The 16,744-nt window shown below is 43.7% G+C and overlaps 1 protein-coding gene across 1 annotated transcript in view; it reads left to right on the plus strand.

Moving 5' to 3' along the window:
- Nucleotides 1-16,744, plus strand: part of Dnah8 (dynein axonemal heavy chain 8) — a 248,314-nt gene that overhangs the window by 90,285 nt on the left and 141,285 nt on the right. Inside the window, exons 34-42 of the mRNA XM_021186523.1 lie at nt 720-857; nt 1,503-1,743; nt 2,813-3,012; nt 4,908-5,061; nt 7,159-7,322; nt 9,242-9,344; nt 10,642-10,746; nt 11,547-11,708; nt 13,452-13,676. Coding sequence (XP_021042182.1) covers nt 720-857; nt 1,503-1,743; nt 2,813-3,012; nt 4,908-5,061; nt 7,159-7,322; nt 9,242-9,344; nt 10,642-10,746; nt 11,547-11,708; nt 13,452-13,676 — 1,492 coding nt within the window. The remainder of the gene's footprint in view (nt 1-719; nt 858-1,502; nt 1,744-2,812; nt 3,013-4,907; nt 5,062-7,158; nt 7,323-9,241; nt 9,345-10,641; nt 10,747-11,546; nt 11,709-13,451; nt 13,677-16,744) is intronic.

Consider the following 16,744-nt stretch of genomic DNA (forward strand, 5'->3'; position numbering starts at 1 on the left):
TGAGGCCAGCCTTGGTCTACAGACTAAGTTCCAGGACAGCCAGGGCTACACAGAGAAATCCTGTCTCGAAAAACAAAACAAAACAAAACCCCACCCAATTACATTTATTTTTAATCATTTGTGTGTGTGTGTGTGTGTGTGTGTGTGTGTGTGTGTGTGTGTGCCACAGCCTCTGAGTGCATGTGTGTGTGTGTGCATGTTCCCTTCTTATTTTATATGCCTTTAACATGACTTGGCACGACTTCTGAGTAAAAAAATCGAAATTATTCTTAGGATCATGGAAAAGAAAAATTATTTAAAAAATTGAAATGTAGGATAACTAGAGCTGGGTGTGATGGGCTACACTTTTAATCCCAGCTCTCTGGAGGCAGAGGCAGGGGGATGATCTGAGTTCAAGGCCAGCCTGGTTTACTTAGTGAGTTCCAGGTCAGCCAGGGCTACACAGTGAGACCTTGCCTCCAAGATACAAAACAAAAACAAACAAACAAACAAAAGTCAGGGTAACTAACAATGCAGTATGCGTCTTGGATGTAGAAGAGAGTCCGGGTGTGTCCCTTAGAAAGTAATCGAGCTGTTGGTCCATGCCAGGTGATTCTATGATTTAGGATGGACTCAACCTTATTGATGGAGCTTAACAAAGACTTTGTGTCGGGAACCACTACTGCTGTATGCATCTCATGTCTGAGTGACATTACTCACGTCATCCTTTTGTTCCCCAGAAAAGAGCTCAACTTGCTTCAGAAGCTGTATGGCTTGTACGACACTGTCATGGGCAGCATCAGTGGCTACTATGAGATCCTCTGGGGAGATGTAGACATCGAAAAGATCAATGCAGAGCTGCAGGAATTCCAGAACAGGTGAGCCTCCATTACAGAACAGGTAAGCCTCCTTTACATGAGCTCGCTTGCTTAGTGTTTGTCCTGCAAGGCTCCCGTAAGACCGTTCACAAGCTAGAGCTAGAGAGATGACTCAGTGGTTAAGAGTGCTTCTTGCTCTCTCAGAGGACCCCAGTTGGCAACCACATCAGGTGGCTAAGAACCACTTGCAACTCCGACTCCAGGGCACTCTCTTCTGGCCTCTCTGGGTACTGCATGCACATGGTGCACCTACTCAGCATACCCACATATACCCTTCCTCCGCAATTAAAATTTAATCTTTAAAGAAAAGGGGCGGGGTGCATATCAGGGGCTGGAGAGATGGTGCAGTGATTTAAAGCACTGGCTGTTCTTCCAAAGGACCTGGGTTCTGTTCCTAGCATTTGCATGGTAGCTCACAACTATCTCTCATTTTCATGGGATCCAATACCTTCTTCTGGTCTCTTTGGGTACCAGGCGTATAAATAGTACACATACACGCAAGCAAAACAGTCATACACAATATTGCTGTCTGTTTATAACACCTTCTTCAAAGGGCAAGGTGTGTGGGGGACTTTCTTAAAAACTAAAAGAACAACTTCACAGGTGAGAATCTTTTTTTTTTTTCTTTTTCTCTCTTCCTGAAAGATGTCGAAAACTCCCCAAGGGACTCAAAGATTGGCAGGCGTTTCTGGACCTCAAAAAAAGAATCGATGACTTCAGTGAGTCGTGTCCGCTGCTGGAGATGATGACCAATAAAGCGATGAAGCAGAGGCATTGGGACCGCATCTCAGAGCTCACCGGCACCCCGTTCGACGTGGAATCCGATACATTCTGTCTGAGAAATATCATGGAAGCGCCACTCCTTAAGAACAAGGATGATATCGAAGTGAGTGTTCGAGGGAGGGAGGGATCAGCAAGCCACTAAGGAACATTGCCACGAGTAGACATCATGTATTTATGTGTGAGTGGCTGTGTGGTGGTATGTGCATGAGGGTGCAGTGCCATCAGAGGCCAGAAGGGGGCGACAGATGCCCTGGAGCTGGAGTTACAGGGAGGTTCTGAGCTGCATGGTGTGGGTGACCAGAACCACTGAGCTCTCTGTCCAGCTCTGACATTTATTTTATTTTTAGATTTTATCCTACACATAGTTGTACATATTTGTGGAACTCAGAGTGAGGATTCAATACATGCATAGAATGTGTCATGGTCAGATCAGGGCAGTTCATATTTCTGTGTATCTGTCTTTCATTTCCTTGTGTGTGTGGCCTTCACACCCCCACTGCCTTTTCTGGTTCTTCATTAAATGCACAATCAATGCCACTGTGAAGAATGGTCACCTTGCTCTGCAGTGTGATTCCAGGGCTCCTTTCTCTCGTCCCTCGGATTCTGGTGTTTGCTCCTCCCCTTCCTTCCTCTGCGGCTCACTCTTCTTCCGTCTGTGTTAGCATTTACTTTGTTTTAGCTTCAACACAAGAGAGAGCCTGTGCTGTATATTTCCCTCCCTGGATACCTTACAGAGATCTTTAAATCGCTTTTATTTTGCTTCTTACAAAGGCTATTTTGAGTTAAAAATTTAAAATAGTATTGCAGTTTTCCTTTCCCATATTTTAAATAGTTATTTATTGTTTACACATGTGTGTGCAGAGGCTGTAGTACAGTTTCCAGGGGTTGGTTCTCTCCTTAATACACAGGCTCCAGGGGACTGGGCCCACATCGTCGGCTGGGTGACAGGCACCGTTCTCTGCCCAGCCATCCCACCTGTCTGCCTTTTCTACATTGTTAATTGGTTCTGATGTGAACCTGCCGCGTGGGGCACCTTGGCTTTCTCAGCTCTAAGGCAAAGCGCCCAGCAAGGTGACTTCTGGTCCCTTCCATGCTCATGGTGCTGTGATTTTTATAGCACACAGAATGTGCGATTGAGATTCCATGACCCGTTCTCTTCTCTTTCCTGAAAGGATATCTGCATATCTGCCATTAAGGAGAAGGACATCGAAGCCAAGTTGACACAGGTGATTGAGAACTGGACCAACCAAAACCTGAGCTTTGCAGCGTTTAAGGGCAAAGGCGAGCTCCTGCTCAAAGGAACAGAGTCTGGAGAGATTATCACCTTAATGGAGGATAGCTTGATGGTCCTAGGCTCCTTGCTAAGCAACAGGTAATTTTATCATCCACGGGTAAGATTTAAATTTGGTGTTTATAGCATCACAAATGACTAGGTACAGCCTAGTTTTGTAGCTGGGACATTTAATCAGATTCTGTTCTGTTCTGTGCATACCTGTACCCAGTGTCTATTCTTCCTGAGAATGCGACCACTCCATCACTCTTCAGAGGTAACATCTCCTGTATGTTCCCAGGATGGAGGCTCTTGTACATGTTAGCCCGAGGCTGGGCAGTCAACCAGCACTATGCTCCCTACAAAGAGAGGAGCCACCCAGTGAGAGCATTTGGGGTTACATTTGTAACCCCAGCCCTCACAGCTGATCTCAGGGTTTTTTTTTTTTTTTAATTACATGTATGTGTCCATCAGTCTGTGTGTATACCACATGTATACAGGTGCCCATAGTGGACTCCTGAAGGGGGCATTGGATCCCCTAGAACTGGAGTTACAGGTGGTTGGGAACCATCTGACATGGATGCTGGGAACTGAACTCAGCCAGCACTTTTAACTGCTGAGCCATCTTCTTTCCCTCACATGCCTAAGAAACACCTTATAGCCTTATGTGGTGGCACATGCCTTTAAACCCAGCATTCGGGAGGCAAAGGCAGGCGGATTTCTGAGTTCGAGGCCAGCCTGGTCTACAAAGTGAGTTCCAGGACAGCCAGGGCTACACAGAGAAACCCTGTCTCAAAAAAACCAAAAAAAAAAAAAAAAAAAAAAAAGAAACAAAAAAAAAAAAAAAAAAAAAAAAAAAAAAAAAAAAGAAACACCTAATAGCTCTGACATCGACAGAGGCGGATGTCCAGGGAACATGGGCATTCTCACTCTCTAAGCTGGGAATCCCTCTCTAGCACACAGCACACAGCACACAGCAGGACCTCTGGCCCCACCCTGTAAAGATCTTGGGTCAGGGAATTGTGGGTAGGATTACTGAGGTAAAGATCCACAATTTGAATCTGAGTACTCCTGGCAAAGGTGACTGAAGCGTAGTCATTGCTTCCTGGACTTTGAAGGCTGGTGGTACCCACAGATCATTGCAGATTTGCCAACTGCATGAAAATCTCTTAAAATCAGAGACACAGCAGCCAAGAGATCCAGGTCTTTGGTTTTGAGTATTGGTAGCTTCCATCCTCCTAGCTAATTGCAGTAGGGTTTATTGTTGTTGTTGTTTTAAAGATTTATTTATTTCATTTTATGTATGACCTGACCCAGTACATTGTAGCTGTACAGATGGTTGTAAGCCTTCATGTGGTTGTTGGGAATTGAATTTTTAGGACCTCTGCTCGCTCCTGTCAGCCCCGCCCCCTTGGGTCAACTCCACTTGTTCAGTCGCTGTTTGTTCTGGCCCAAAGATTTATTTATTATTATATGTAAGTACACTGTAGCTGACTTCAGACACACCAGAAGAAGGCGTCAGATCTCATTACGGGTGGTTATAAGCCACCATGTGGTTGCTGGGATTTGAACTCAGGACTTTCGGAAGAGCAGTCAGTGCTCTTACCCGCTGAGCCATCTCTCTAGCCCCCTGTTGTTTTAATAAATGTGTACCTGTGTGTATTTGTGTGTACATTGTATGTATGCAGGCACCCTGGGGAAGCTAGAGGAGTGTGTTAGATTTGAGTCCTTGAATCTTATACTTATGTGGACATAACCTGGTAGAATATACTTATGGCACCACAAAACTCAGCCTTCTCACTGGTCTCTGGAAGGAGAGTTCTTTTGGAAATCAGTTCCCAGCGTGCATAGGGCCCTGCTGGGGACAGTACTTGGTTATTTGAGAAGTCTCTCATTCTGGGAGATACCCCTCCTCCTGGAGATTTGCAAATGTGTCAGCAAATCGCACCCGAGCACTGGCCACAGTCAGAAATATGTTTTCTATTCTTCACTTTTAGATACAATACCCCGTTTAAAAAAAATATCCAGAATTGGGTCTTTAAATTGTCCACTTCCTCGGATATCATTGAAGAGTGGCTGATAGTCCAGAACCTGTGGGTCTATCTTGAAGCTGTCTTTGTGGGTGGCGACATTGCCAAACAGCTGCCGCAGGTAAGAAGAGCTTTTGCATTTATTATAAAATTATTTTGGTGAGGGGAGCCTGGTGGTGCAGGCCTGTAATCTCAGCTAATCAGGAGTCTGAGGCAGGGGAATCTTAAGTTTAAGGCCTTGCTGGGCTACTTTGTGAGACTCTTCCCAGAATGAAAAGGAAAAAGAAGGTTGGAGGTAAGGTTTCATGGGACAGGACGCGCCTATCGTTTATCAAATCCTGGACCTGGTCCGATCCCTATGAGTGTTAAAAGAATATTTGGTGCCATCTATGTCATTGTGAAAACCTTCCCAAAGATACATGGTTACATCTTAATTTTTTTACATGGTATTTATTTTGCATGCATGTGTGCACATATGGATGTGTGTACATGCACAAATGCCATCCTACACATGTAGAGATGACCCTTGCGAGTCAATCCTCTTGTCTCCCACGTGGTTCCTGGAGATCTGAGCTCACATCATCCTGCTTGTGTCAGGGGTCTTTACCTGCCGAGCTCTTTTTCTGGTCCATGTCATCAAGTCTATATAAATTATGTCAGGAGTTAGTAAACGACAGCCTAGACACTTGTTTAAAACCAAAATAAATTTAAGTTTTGACAGATGGCTCAGCCCTTAAGAGTCACACTGCTCTTGTAGAAGAAATCTGAGTTCAATTCCTATCCCACACATTAAGTGGCTTACAACTACTTGCTTCTCCAGCTCCAGGGCATCCCACATCCTCTTGTAGCTTCCGTAGGCACTCCTGGGCCACGCCCCTCCCCTTCACATAAATCAATTTAAAAATATTTTTTAAATAAAGTTTTATTGGAACACAGAAACACAGGATACTGATCTCTGATTTACACTAGGTGAAAGAAGAGAGCCTTTAGTTTCACATGGTGATGTCTTGCGATTGGGTAGGATTAACATCCATTTGAATGGAGCCGCACTAACTTGTAGAACAGTCTTCATCTCTTGAACCAGTCCTCTGAGAATAGTACTAAACTTAACCCATGTTTAGTTAAGTGCAGTTGAAATATTAGTAAACCCACTACCAGCAGGTCAGGAATATACAGTGGGAGGGGGCGAGGAGGAAACAATTTTAGAACTATGTATCAAAACATTTGAAACAGTAGAACTATGTATTGAAACAGCAGCTCTATTTGGAGATTTTTAAACAGGCTGAGGCTGTGGCTTGTTAGGATAGTGTCTGTCTAACACTCATGAAGCTCTGGATTCAAATCCCAGATGAAGTCAGGAGCAGGAGAAATCCAGGGTCATCCTTGGATATGTGGTGAGTTCGACGCCAGCTTTGGGCTTTGTGTGACCATGTCTCCAATGAAGAAATACAAACAGTTTTACTTTTAGAGTAGGCAACTTTCCTCTTATACAGTTAAGCCTGCACATCCTAAATTTGTCCGTCTGTAGGCAGGATCTATGCAGGTTGTAAATCAAAGCTTAAAAAGCACGAAAATGGCTCATTTCTCTTTGCAATGCAATTTCTTTTAGAACCTAATACTAAAGTCTATTTCTAATTAGCAAACGGCACTTTAAAAAGAGAAAAAAATTATGCCAATTTCCAGGGGCGTTCTTTGCAACCGAATGAAAAACTTAATATCACCCACAGCACACAGAGAGTTTTTATTTGCAAGTATGTAAATGAGGCTTTGTTTTGTGGTTTCCGTGTCTCTCCCCTTCCCCGTTCCCTTTTCCCTGAGGTAATGCGGAGCTCCAATGATTCCAAGGACTTGAGATCAAATTATCTCCGTGCCTCTTCAGCTCGCTCAACCCAAAACACCTGGGGTGCCGAAAGACTAGATCTGAACTTTAAGTTGATAGCTCTGCAAATTAATCATGTGGCACTTCAAAAACGATATTAAATGCAAGGAAACAAATAAGCGATGAGCCCCGTTGCAACAGAGCCGCATTTTAATAAGCAGCTTTATAGGTTTGGGGTCTCGTTCTTCAGAATTAATTCAGATGAAGATTTTTTTTTTTGTCTAAGTGAGATGAACCAGACTGAGTGTGAAGAACTGAGAGGGATTTTCCACGTGAAGGACTTGATCTTTTTCAATGATTTAGACACTAACCTTCACCCAACCACGGATTTGCTTCTAGGAAGCCAAGCGTTTCCAGAATATTGACAAGTCATGGATAAAGATCATGCAGCGAGCTCACGAGAACCCCAACGTGATCAGCTGCTGTGTCGGGGATGAGACCATGGGGCAGCTCCTGCCCCACTTACACGAGCAGTTGGAAGTCTGTCAGAAGTCCCTCACAGGGTAAGAGGCCACCGCTCCCTACGCCACCCTTCATCACAAACCACTTGGGAAGTTCCGTGTGCATTTCAGCTATTTCTGTGGGTGGTTCCATTGGAATAGCAATCTAAAATTCCCATAAATTGAATTTTTCAGTAAGAAGGGCGTGGAATGGTTGGGCTGAGGCACTGCATTAGCTTCCTAGGGCTGTTGTGCCAATCACCACAAACTGACAGCTTGAAGCACCATATACATAAACATACACATACATATATATACATATACACATTCATACACATATACACATACATCCATATACATATACATATACATGCACATACACACATACACATCCATATACATATGTATACATACATATATACACATACCCAATATACATATATACACATACACACATATGCATAATATACATACACATGTACATACACACATTATACATATACATACACATACACAAATACATAATATACATACATATACATATACACACATATATATACATATATATATATACATTCATACACATATACACATACATACATATACATGCACATACAGACATACACATCCATATACATATGCATACATACATATATACACATACACACATATACATATATACACATACACACACACACATATATATATATATACATAATATACATACACATATACATACACACATTATACATATACATACACATACATAATATACGTACATATACACACACATATATACACATAATATACATACATATACATACATATATACACATATACATTCGTATACATATGCATACATACATATATACACATACATACATATATATATATACACATTCATACATATACATACATATAATACACATAAACTTACACATACACACATATATACATACACATACACATTCATACATATACATACATATAATACACATAAACATACACATATACACATATATACATATACATACACATATATACATATACATACAAATACATACACACACACACACATAAATATATTGTCCCAGTTCTGACAGCAGGAGGTATGAAATCAAGGTGTCGGCTTCCTTTGGAACCTGTGACAGAACCATGGTGGCCCTGGGGCTTCTGGGGCTTGTGTCATAACCCCAATGAGTGTGTCTTCACGTGACCTTCAATGCTCCTGTTTCTCCTGTGAGGGCTCTTGTGGTTGATGTATGGCTTACCTGTATATAGGACCCTGTTTCCTTGGGATCATGGAACACACATGCGCTAAACAAACACAGAAGTTCTCTTTTTCAAGAAAGATCTTTGGATTCATTATGTCCTCAGAGATCCTCTGTACTAATAAAGTCACATTTACAGATGCCAGGGTATCTTTTAGGGGATTATGCTGAGCCCAGTTTGGGGTTGGGGCAGGGGTGTGCAGTTTGAGGAGAGCTAGCCAGACAAATGCACAGGTCCTTTTTTTCCCAAGGACATTTCTTGACGCTATTAAAAGTTACAATGGAATCCATTCTTAATTTCTATTTAAAACATGATGGTGATATGTTCCAGGTCATCCAGGTCTATCCCCCTTTGCTCCAACATCATGGCTAGGTGTCCTCTGTACCATGCTCAAAATAATTTCACCCCAAGTTTAAACCACGAAGTGCCCAATACTCTGGCAGAGGTTCATAGGACGGCTCCCGATGAGGAGGAAGATGGTGACAGAAGAAAGAGGGGAGCCCCTGCTTCCCCCTTTATCATTGTCAAGCCCTCCCTGTTATCCCACAGTGCCTTTCTCTGGGACTTTGATTATTACCAGATATCCCAGAGGCCAGTGAGAAATGCCTGTTGGTGTTTGCTATTCTCTCCTTGGCCAAAACCCTAAAACACACAAGCAAACAAAACCCCCAAAGGAATAACCTGGTAAGACGCTCTCGACTCCTTTGAAGGTATTTGGAAAAGAAGCGGTTGCTATTTCCAAGATTCTTCTTTGTCTCCGATCCGGTTCTGCTGGAAATCCTCGGACAGGCCAGCGACTCCCACACCATTCAGGTATGACGTGCCCATCCAAGGGTTAAGTCTCTCTGTCTGTGGGATATACAAGCAAGAATGGAAAAACAACATTAACATCCTTAGAGTACGTAAGGCTGGATGGATGGGACTCAAACGCCATGACGGTACTACTGGGAGGGCGATTGACTCCATTGCTATACAGACGTGAGGACCCAAGTTCAATCCCCCAACCTACATTAAAAAAAAATGCCCTGAGCACAGTGGTGCATGCTTCCAATACTAGCACTGAGGAGACAGAGACAGATAGGCCTCTAGGGTTCTCTGGCTAGTCAGCCTGGTTGATTCAGTGAATTCCAGCACCCACCCTCATTTTCACAGAACAAGTTAGATAGTGTTTGAGGAGTGATAGGTAATGTTCTATGCACCTCCTACAACACACATGCACACACATGAACACATGTGTGCATACTTACCTATAAAACATGATGGTAAAATGTCCTATTCTGTATATTTTTAAAGCCACTGGCCTCACAAAGTCTAGGAAAGGTGGCATGTAACAGTCCCCATTCACTAAACCCGTGACCTTGCCTAGCTCTTGGTTTTCTGATGAATCTTGGTTTTTGAACTGTGAAAGGAGACACACACAGTTTGAGAGAGAAAGCCAGAGGGACCTGGGCCTGACAGAGAAGCAGGAGTGGATGGTATGACTCAGTCTCCATCTGGAGAGCAGAAAGGGATGGCCCCAGAGCTGGTACAAGAAGTGACTTTGAAGGCCTAGAGGACAATATCCTATCGTATTTTTAAAAACTGGGGCACAGTTGGATGGTCATAGTATACACCTGTAATGGCACAGCCCGCAGGAGCTACAGGGTTCAAGATCAGCCTGGTACAGAGTAAGGTCTAAGCTAACTCCAACTATACAGTGGGCCTCTATGTTAAACAAGGGTTGTAGTAGCTACTATTGCTGCTTTTTTTCCCATTTTCTTTTTAGTATTGAGTTAAGAAAGTAAATTGTTCTCTTGTCTCTCATAAAGACAAAAAAAACCCAAAACATAATGAGGTTTTACGCTTTAAAAATTATTTATATTATGTGCACACAAGTGCAGTATCCATGGAGGCCAGAAGGGGGCACCAGAGTTCCCAGAAGCTGGAGTTACAGGTGGTTGTGAGCTGGCCATTATGGATGCTGGGAACGGATGTGGAGTCCTGTGGAAGAACAGGAGATGTTCTTAGCTGCTGAGCCATCTCTCCAGCCCCTACTAAGGCTTTAAATGGTACCTCAGCTTACGCCTGGCCCCTTATATGATGTGTTGGCTCTGCTCTGTGTCTCTTACAGCCACATCTCCCTGCAGTGTCTGACAACATCAATGAGGTGACCTTCCATGCTAAAGACTACGATCGGATGATGGCCGTTATATCAAGAGAAGGAGAAAAAATTATGGTAATTTATTTAAAAACTTTGTATTAGGACTACCCTGAAGACCAAAGTTGAGGGGAAAGCCACTTACTTTAGCAAGATGAGGGTGTGGGGAGTAGGGTGAGTAACCTTGGGTTCTGGCCTCGTTATGAATTCATGTAGATACACCATTTAACTTCTCTGAGACTCATTTTATCACCAGTTACATTGGTGTTTAGACTACACCATCTCTATAGTCCCTTCTGTTCATGATTTTAGCTTAGTTCACCCTTGCTTTTCAATATTTTCCATAGGGAGCTGGAGAGATGGCTCAGTGGTTAAGAGTGTTAGCTGTTCTTCCAGAGGATCTGACGTTGGTTCACAGCACTCACACCAGGTGGCTCACAGCCATCTATAACTCCAGTTCCAGGAGATCTGACATCCTCTTCTGGCCTCCTTGGGTTCCCACATGCATGGAGTGTACGCACACACACATGCACAAGCATGCATGCACATACATGCACATGCACACAAGTACATGCATGCACACAAACACACATGCATGTATACACACACACATGTACGGGGTGAAAAGAGGAGAGAAATACAAATATACAAATAGAGCTGAGGCCACCATGTGGTCACACTTATTCAAGCACACCTATGCACACACATGCATACAATGCTCACATACACAAATCAATCAGTAGATATTTGACACGAGCTATAGCAGAGCTTATTTTGTGTCACAGTACTAGGATTTATTAAGTGTGACAATTTGTAAAACTACCCTATTCATAATTGGTTATATGTTTGTATGGTTTTCGTTTTGTTTTGTTTTAAAGCTGGATACTCCCGTTATGGCCAAAGGTCCTGTAGAAATTTGGCTTCTGGACTTGTTAAAAGTACAGATGTCATCACTACATAATATCATCCGGTCTGCCTTCTACCAGATCAGCGATTCGGGCTTTCTCCTCTTACCTTTCCTGAACCACTTCCCCGCACAGGTGAGGCTCACTGTCCACTAAAATGCAGATGTGGAAACAGAGAAGGGGCTGTGTTCAGCCTGGCCATGCGGAGGTCACTGTCAATTTCTACTTGGCAGCCTACTCCATTCTGAGCCACACTGGCCCTTTTCCTTCTCCCCCCATCCCTAAGGACATATGCCGAGACTCCAATAATGAATGGGAAATTTCATCTTAAAGATCAGTGATTCTCGACCTGTGGGTTGTGACCCCTTAGCTCATCAGATATCCTGCATATCAGATGTTTACGTTACAGTCCACAACAGTAGGAAACTGAGAGTTATGATGCTATGGTTTGGGGCGGGTGGGGGTGTCACCACAACATAGCAAGGGGTCGAAATGTTGGGAAGGTCGAGGACCACTGTCATCGATGTGTATGCACGTGGATCTTACTATATGGAGATAGCATTCGGGTAGGGATGTGACATACATGGGGGAGTAATTGTTCACTTTCCTGATGTGAACCCCATCTTGTCAGGGTGCGAGTGGGTGTTCTTGCCAACGGTTCTTCTGTCCCATGTCTCTTATGGGCTCCCCGGAAAATGCCAAATATCATTGAGGCCTAGTATGGGGAATAAAGAACTGGCAGTTTTATTAAAGTTTCAACCAGGATTGGCGAAAAGTAGCGTTTAGTCTCTTCATAAGTAGCGCAGAGTAGGAGAGATACCCAAGGGGCGGAGACCAGATTTTGTCCCGTCTATGTTTCCTGTTCCTGCCTGAACTTCAATTAGTTCCTGAATTAAATGAGCACACTTTGGAGCCAGCTGAGAAACGATTAATTATTCGAGAGGACCAACCTCCTCCGTGGAGATGATCTCAATGCTATGGTTTTATTGCTTTACAGTTGCCTTGAAAAACTTTAATGTTCTTGTTAAATTTTTTTTTTTTTTAATTTTCCTTGGTAAGCCAAAGAAACGGGCTTCTTAACAGTAAGACGACATATCTCTCTATCCCTGGAAAGCACATATCACGGCATGTTCTCAAGTCTCATTCCGACCGGGGAATTAGCGTTAGGAGGAAAACTAGGAGCAGGTTCAGAGCGGTGGAGGAATTGGACAGGGTGTGATGAGAGAGCTTAGCATCTCCCCAGCTCTCTCTTAGTGTGTGTATATATCACTTCTTTAAAGTATCTTCCCCAAATAACTGAAATCTGCCTGCTACCAAGTTAATTAAAAAAAAAAAAAGAAAAGCCAAACACCTTATCTCCAGCCTCTCTCAGACATATTTTTAAAGACTGCAAATGTGATGGATCATTGGTTAAAAAAACAAAACAAAACAAAAAAACCAAAAACCCAGGGAAATGTGAAAACCATGAAAGTAGGAATAAAAATTACTTATATTTATACAGCTTGGAAATGGTGTGTGTGTGTGTGTGTGTGTGTGTTTTCTAGACACACTGGGACACATGGCGCACACGCGCGTGCGCGCGCGCACACACACACACACACACACACAGATAAAATTTTTATTTAAAGCTTAAAAAAGTCAATTCTGCCTGCTTTATGTGAATAAATGACAACCAAGATTAAATGTGAACATGTCGTATGTATATGTCTGCTGTTTATAGGTTATAAACATGCTATACATGTGTGTGTGTGCTGTTTGTAGGTTATAAACATGCTGTACATGTGTGTGTGCTGTTTGTAGGTTGTAAACATGCCAGACATGTGTGCCTGCTGTTCGTAGGTTGAAAACGTGTTATACAAGTGTGTCTGCTGTTTGCAGGTTGGGCTTCTGGGAATTCAAATGCTGTGGACACATGACTCAGAAGAGGCTTTGAATAATGCAAAAGACGACAGGAAAATCATGCAAATAACCAACCAGAAATTTCTGGACATTCTAAACACGCTGATTAGCCAGACGACGCATGACCTGACCAAGTTTGACAGAGTGAAGTTTGAAACTTTGATCACAATCCACGTGCACCAGAGAGATATCTTTGATGACTTGGTAAAGTGTCCTTCCTGTCCTCTCCTAACCCAGTGCCTTGTCCAAGTAACCTAGTCTAGTACCTAGTAGTGAGCAGTCACATGTTGTTTGGAATGATGGACCTGCATGAGCTCCCCTCATATGTGGGTCTTCTTCCCCATCTACACCCGCACAGGTAGAGGGAGCACTTCCAGCAAGATGGGTGTATTCCTTAGTCTTTAAAAGAAATTTGGCTTCTTTTCTTTCTTCCCTTTTCTTTTTGCTGTTGTTGTTGTTGTTTTTTAATCACTTCTTTGTAATGAACTCACACATGATTGTGAGATAGGGTCTCACTGTGGTTTCCTCCAGTATCCTGGAACTTGATATATAGACCAGGCTGGCTTCAAAATCACAGCAATCCTCCTGCCTCAGTCTCCTGAGTGCTGGGATTAAAGACACATACCATCATGCCCAGCTAAAAATCACAAAGGAAAACATCACACAGTGCCTTAGTTAGGGTTTTACTGCTGTGAACAGACACCATGACCAAGGCAGTTCTTATAAGGACAACATTTAACTGGGGTTGGCTTACAGGCTCAGAGGTTCAGTCCATTATCACCGAGGTGGGAACATGGCAGCATCCAGGTGCAGGAGGAGCTGAGAGTTCTACATCTTCATCTGGAGGCCCTTAGGAGAATACTGGCTTCCAGGCAGCTAGGATAAGGATCTTAAAGCCCACGCCCACAGTAGCACACCCACTACAACAAGGCCACACCTTCTAATAGTGCCACTCCCTGGGCCTAGCGTATACAAACCATCACTCAAGCCACTCAAAGAAATATTGCCTACTTCCAAACTCAGTGCGCCTCCCTGAATGTCTTTCTATTCAGGAGGAAGGACTATTCTGCAGCCATGAAATGTCACGCAGGGTTTTACACTTCAGCTACCAATTACTTTTAAAAAACAGACTTAGCAAACACACACACACACACACACACACACACACACACACACACAACCAGAACAAAACACTGACAGAATTGAAGCCAGAATAACAATTATCTTTCAGTACAGTATAACCTTTAGAAAAGAGCCTTAGAAAATGTATGATTGGACAAGAAAAGGCATGCTGCAGGCAAAAGACAGACGAGCTGTAAACAGAGGATATAAAGCCATTTCCCCCCTGAAAGTCAGGAACTAATTGATTTATTAAGAATTAATTGCTCTACTCAATGAATGACCGAGGGTATGACCCAGTTGAGTTGGGACAGGTCATGAGCTGTGGTGGCAAGGGCGACTTCAAGCTGAGCAGAGACAAGCCTTACCGGATGTCCATGGCTGTTGTCCCGTTGTCAGCATCCAGGAGAACTTGATTTGGCCAAGAGTCTATGGGGAGGGCTCCTGTGATGGTTCCATTCCCATTGGAAATAGGATGCTAATTATGGCTTTGGGCCCAGTCAAGTTCTTCTAAAGCTGGAACCCCAAGTGTCCCTCAGCTTCTGTTCCTGTTGTTAGGATTGAAACGGACAAAGCTCAGGTCAAGGGAGAGCTGGTTTTGGCTCTTGGTTCAAGGCTCAGCCCATCACTCCCGGGATGGCAAGGCTACAGAAACTTGAGGCAGCTGCTTGGGTCACACCCATAACCAGGAAGCCCCAGAACCATGGGCGTGTGTTGCTGCTTAGCTCCCGTATCTGTTGCTCTTCAGTTTCTGCAATAAAATACCATGGCCAAGAGGAAGTTAAAGATGGAATGTTTATTTTAGCTTATGGTTAGCGTTCATAAAGGCAGGGATGGCAGTAGGGGCAGGAAGCTGGCTAATTACATTTTGTCCCTATGCAGGAAGCAGGGGGGAGAGGAAGAAGTTGGGCAAAGGCTATAACCCCCCAAACCCACGCTCAGCACACTCTTTCAGGGGGGATCTACTTCTTAATGGTTCCATAGCTTCCTAAGACAGTATCCTAACTGGGGAGCAAACCCTCACATATGTGAATCTATGGGGGATGTCTCTCATTCAAACCAACCATCACAGCTTCCTTTCCCCACATACACAGTCTAAGTGAGGTCCTGGCTGGGGAATGGTGACCCGCACAGTAGGTGGGCTGCCCAACCTCAGTTGCACACAGTAGGTGGGCTGTGCCACCTCACTGTAATCGAGACAGTCTCCCAGGCTTGAGCGGAGAGGACCCTCTCCCAGGTGATTGCAGAGCTTGTCCCATTGACAGTTCACACTCTCCCAGCAGGACAGGGGAGCCTGGTGATGTTCATCGCCTGCCTTCAGACAGCCTTAGTCTGTACCGTTGCTGTCTTCTCCGTGGTTTGATCCGCCTTTAAGGGCGATGCTCTTCACAAATAATCCATTCAGCTCAGAGACTGTCGTAGAGAAGAAGTTGATCATGGGCCACCTGCTTCACGTCTGCACAGTATATGCTGATGGCTGGCATTGGCTTCACCTGGAAGCTTTCGGGAAAGCAGACTCTTTATTGTGGTCCACCTCGGCCTGCAGGAGTAGAGGCAGATTCCTGAGTAATTCAAAAGCATGTTAAAGCATAAGAAACAGGGATAGAGGGATGGTTCAGGGGTTGAGGGCACTTGCTGCTCTTTCACAGGACATGAGTTCAATTCCCAGACCTACCTTAAGAGGTTTAAAACCTTGACCTCCAGTTCTAGGGAATCTGATTCCTTGTCTAGCTTCTTTGGGCATCTGTGTGCACAGGAAGGCAGACAGGCATGCAGGTGCACACAAACACACACACATATACATGCATGCACAAACCCCTCTACCACAAGTACATACACACACAAAACAAATATATGTATTTTAAAAAATTTGAGATAAGCCACCATCAGGTTTTCCCTGGATCAAACTAATGACAGTTTGGCATTCTGTTTTGGCCTCACTATCATGTGAGTTCACATCCACAATGCTGGTGTGGAATCTGTCTTTGTATCTGCCATACTCTAATGAGAGTGTTTATACACTCCTGGCTGATGTAGAAGCCCCGTGGCAGAAATTTATTTGAAAACTAGGTGCCAAGGAAAGCCCAACTTTCTGTGCAGAATGGATAAAGACAAGAAATGAAACGGGGCTGGTAATTGAGCTTAGTGGTAGA

Source organism: Mus caroli, chromosome 17 (assembly GCF_900094665.2).
Source record: "Mus caroli chromosome 17, CAROLI_EIJ_v1.1, whole genome shotgun sequence".
NCBI lineage: Eukaryota > Metazoa > Chordata > Mammalia > Rodentia > Muridae > Mus > Mus caroli.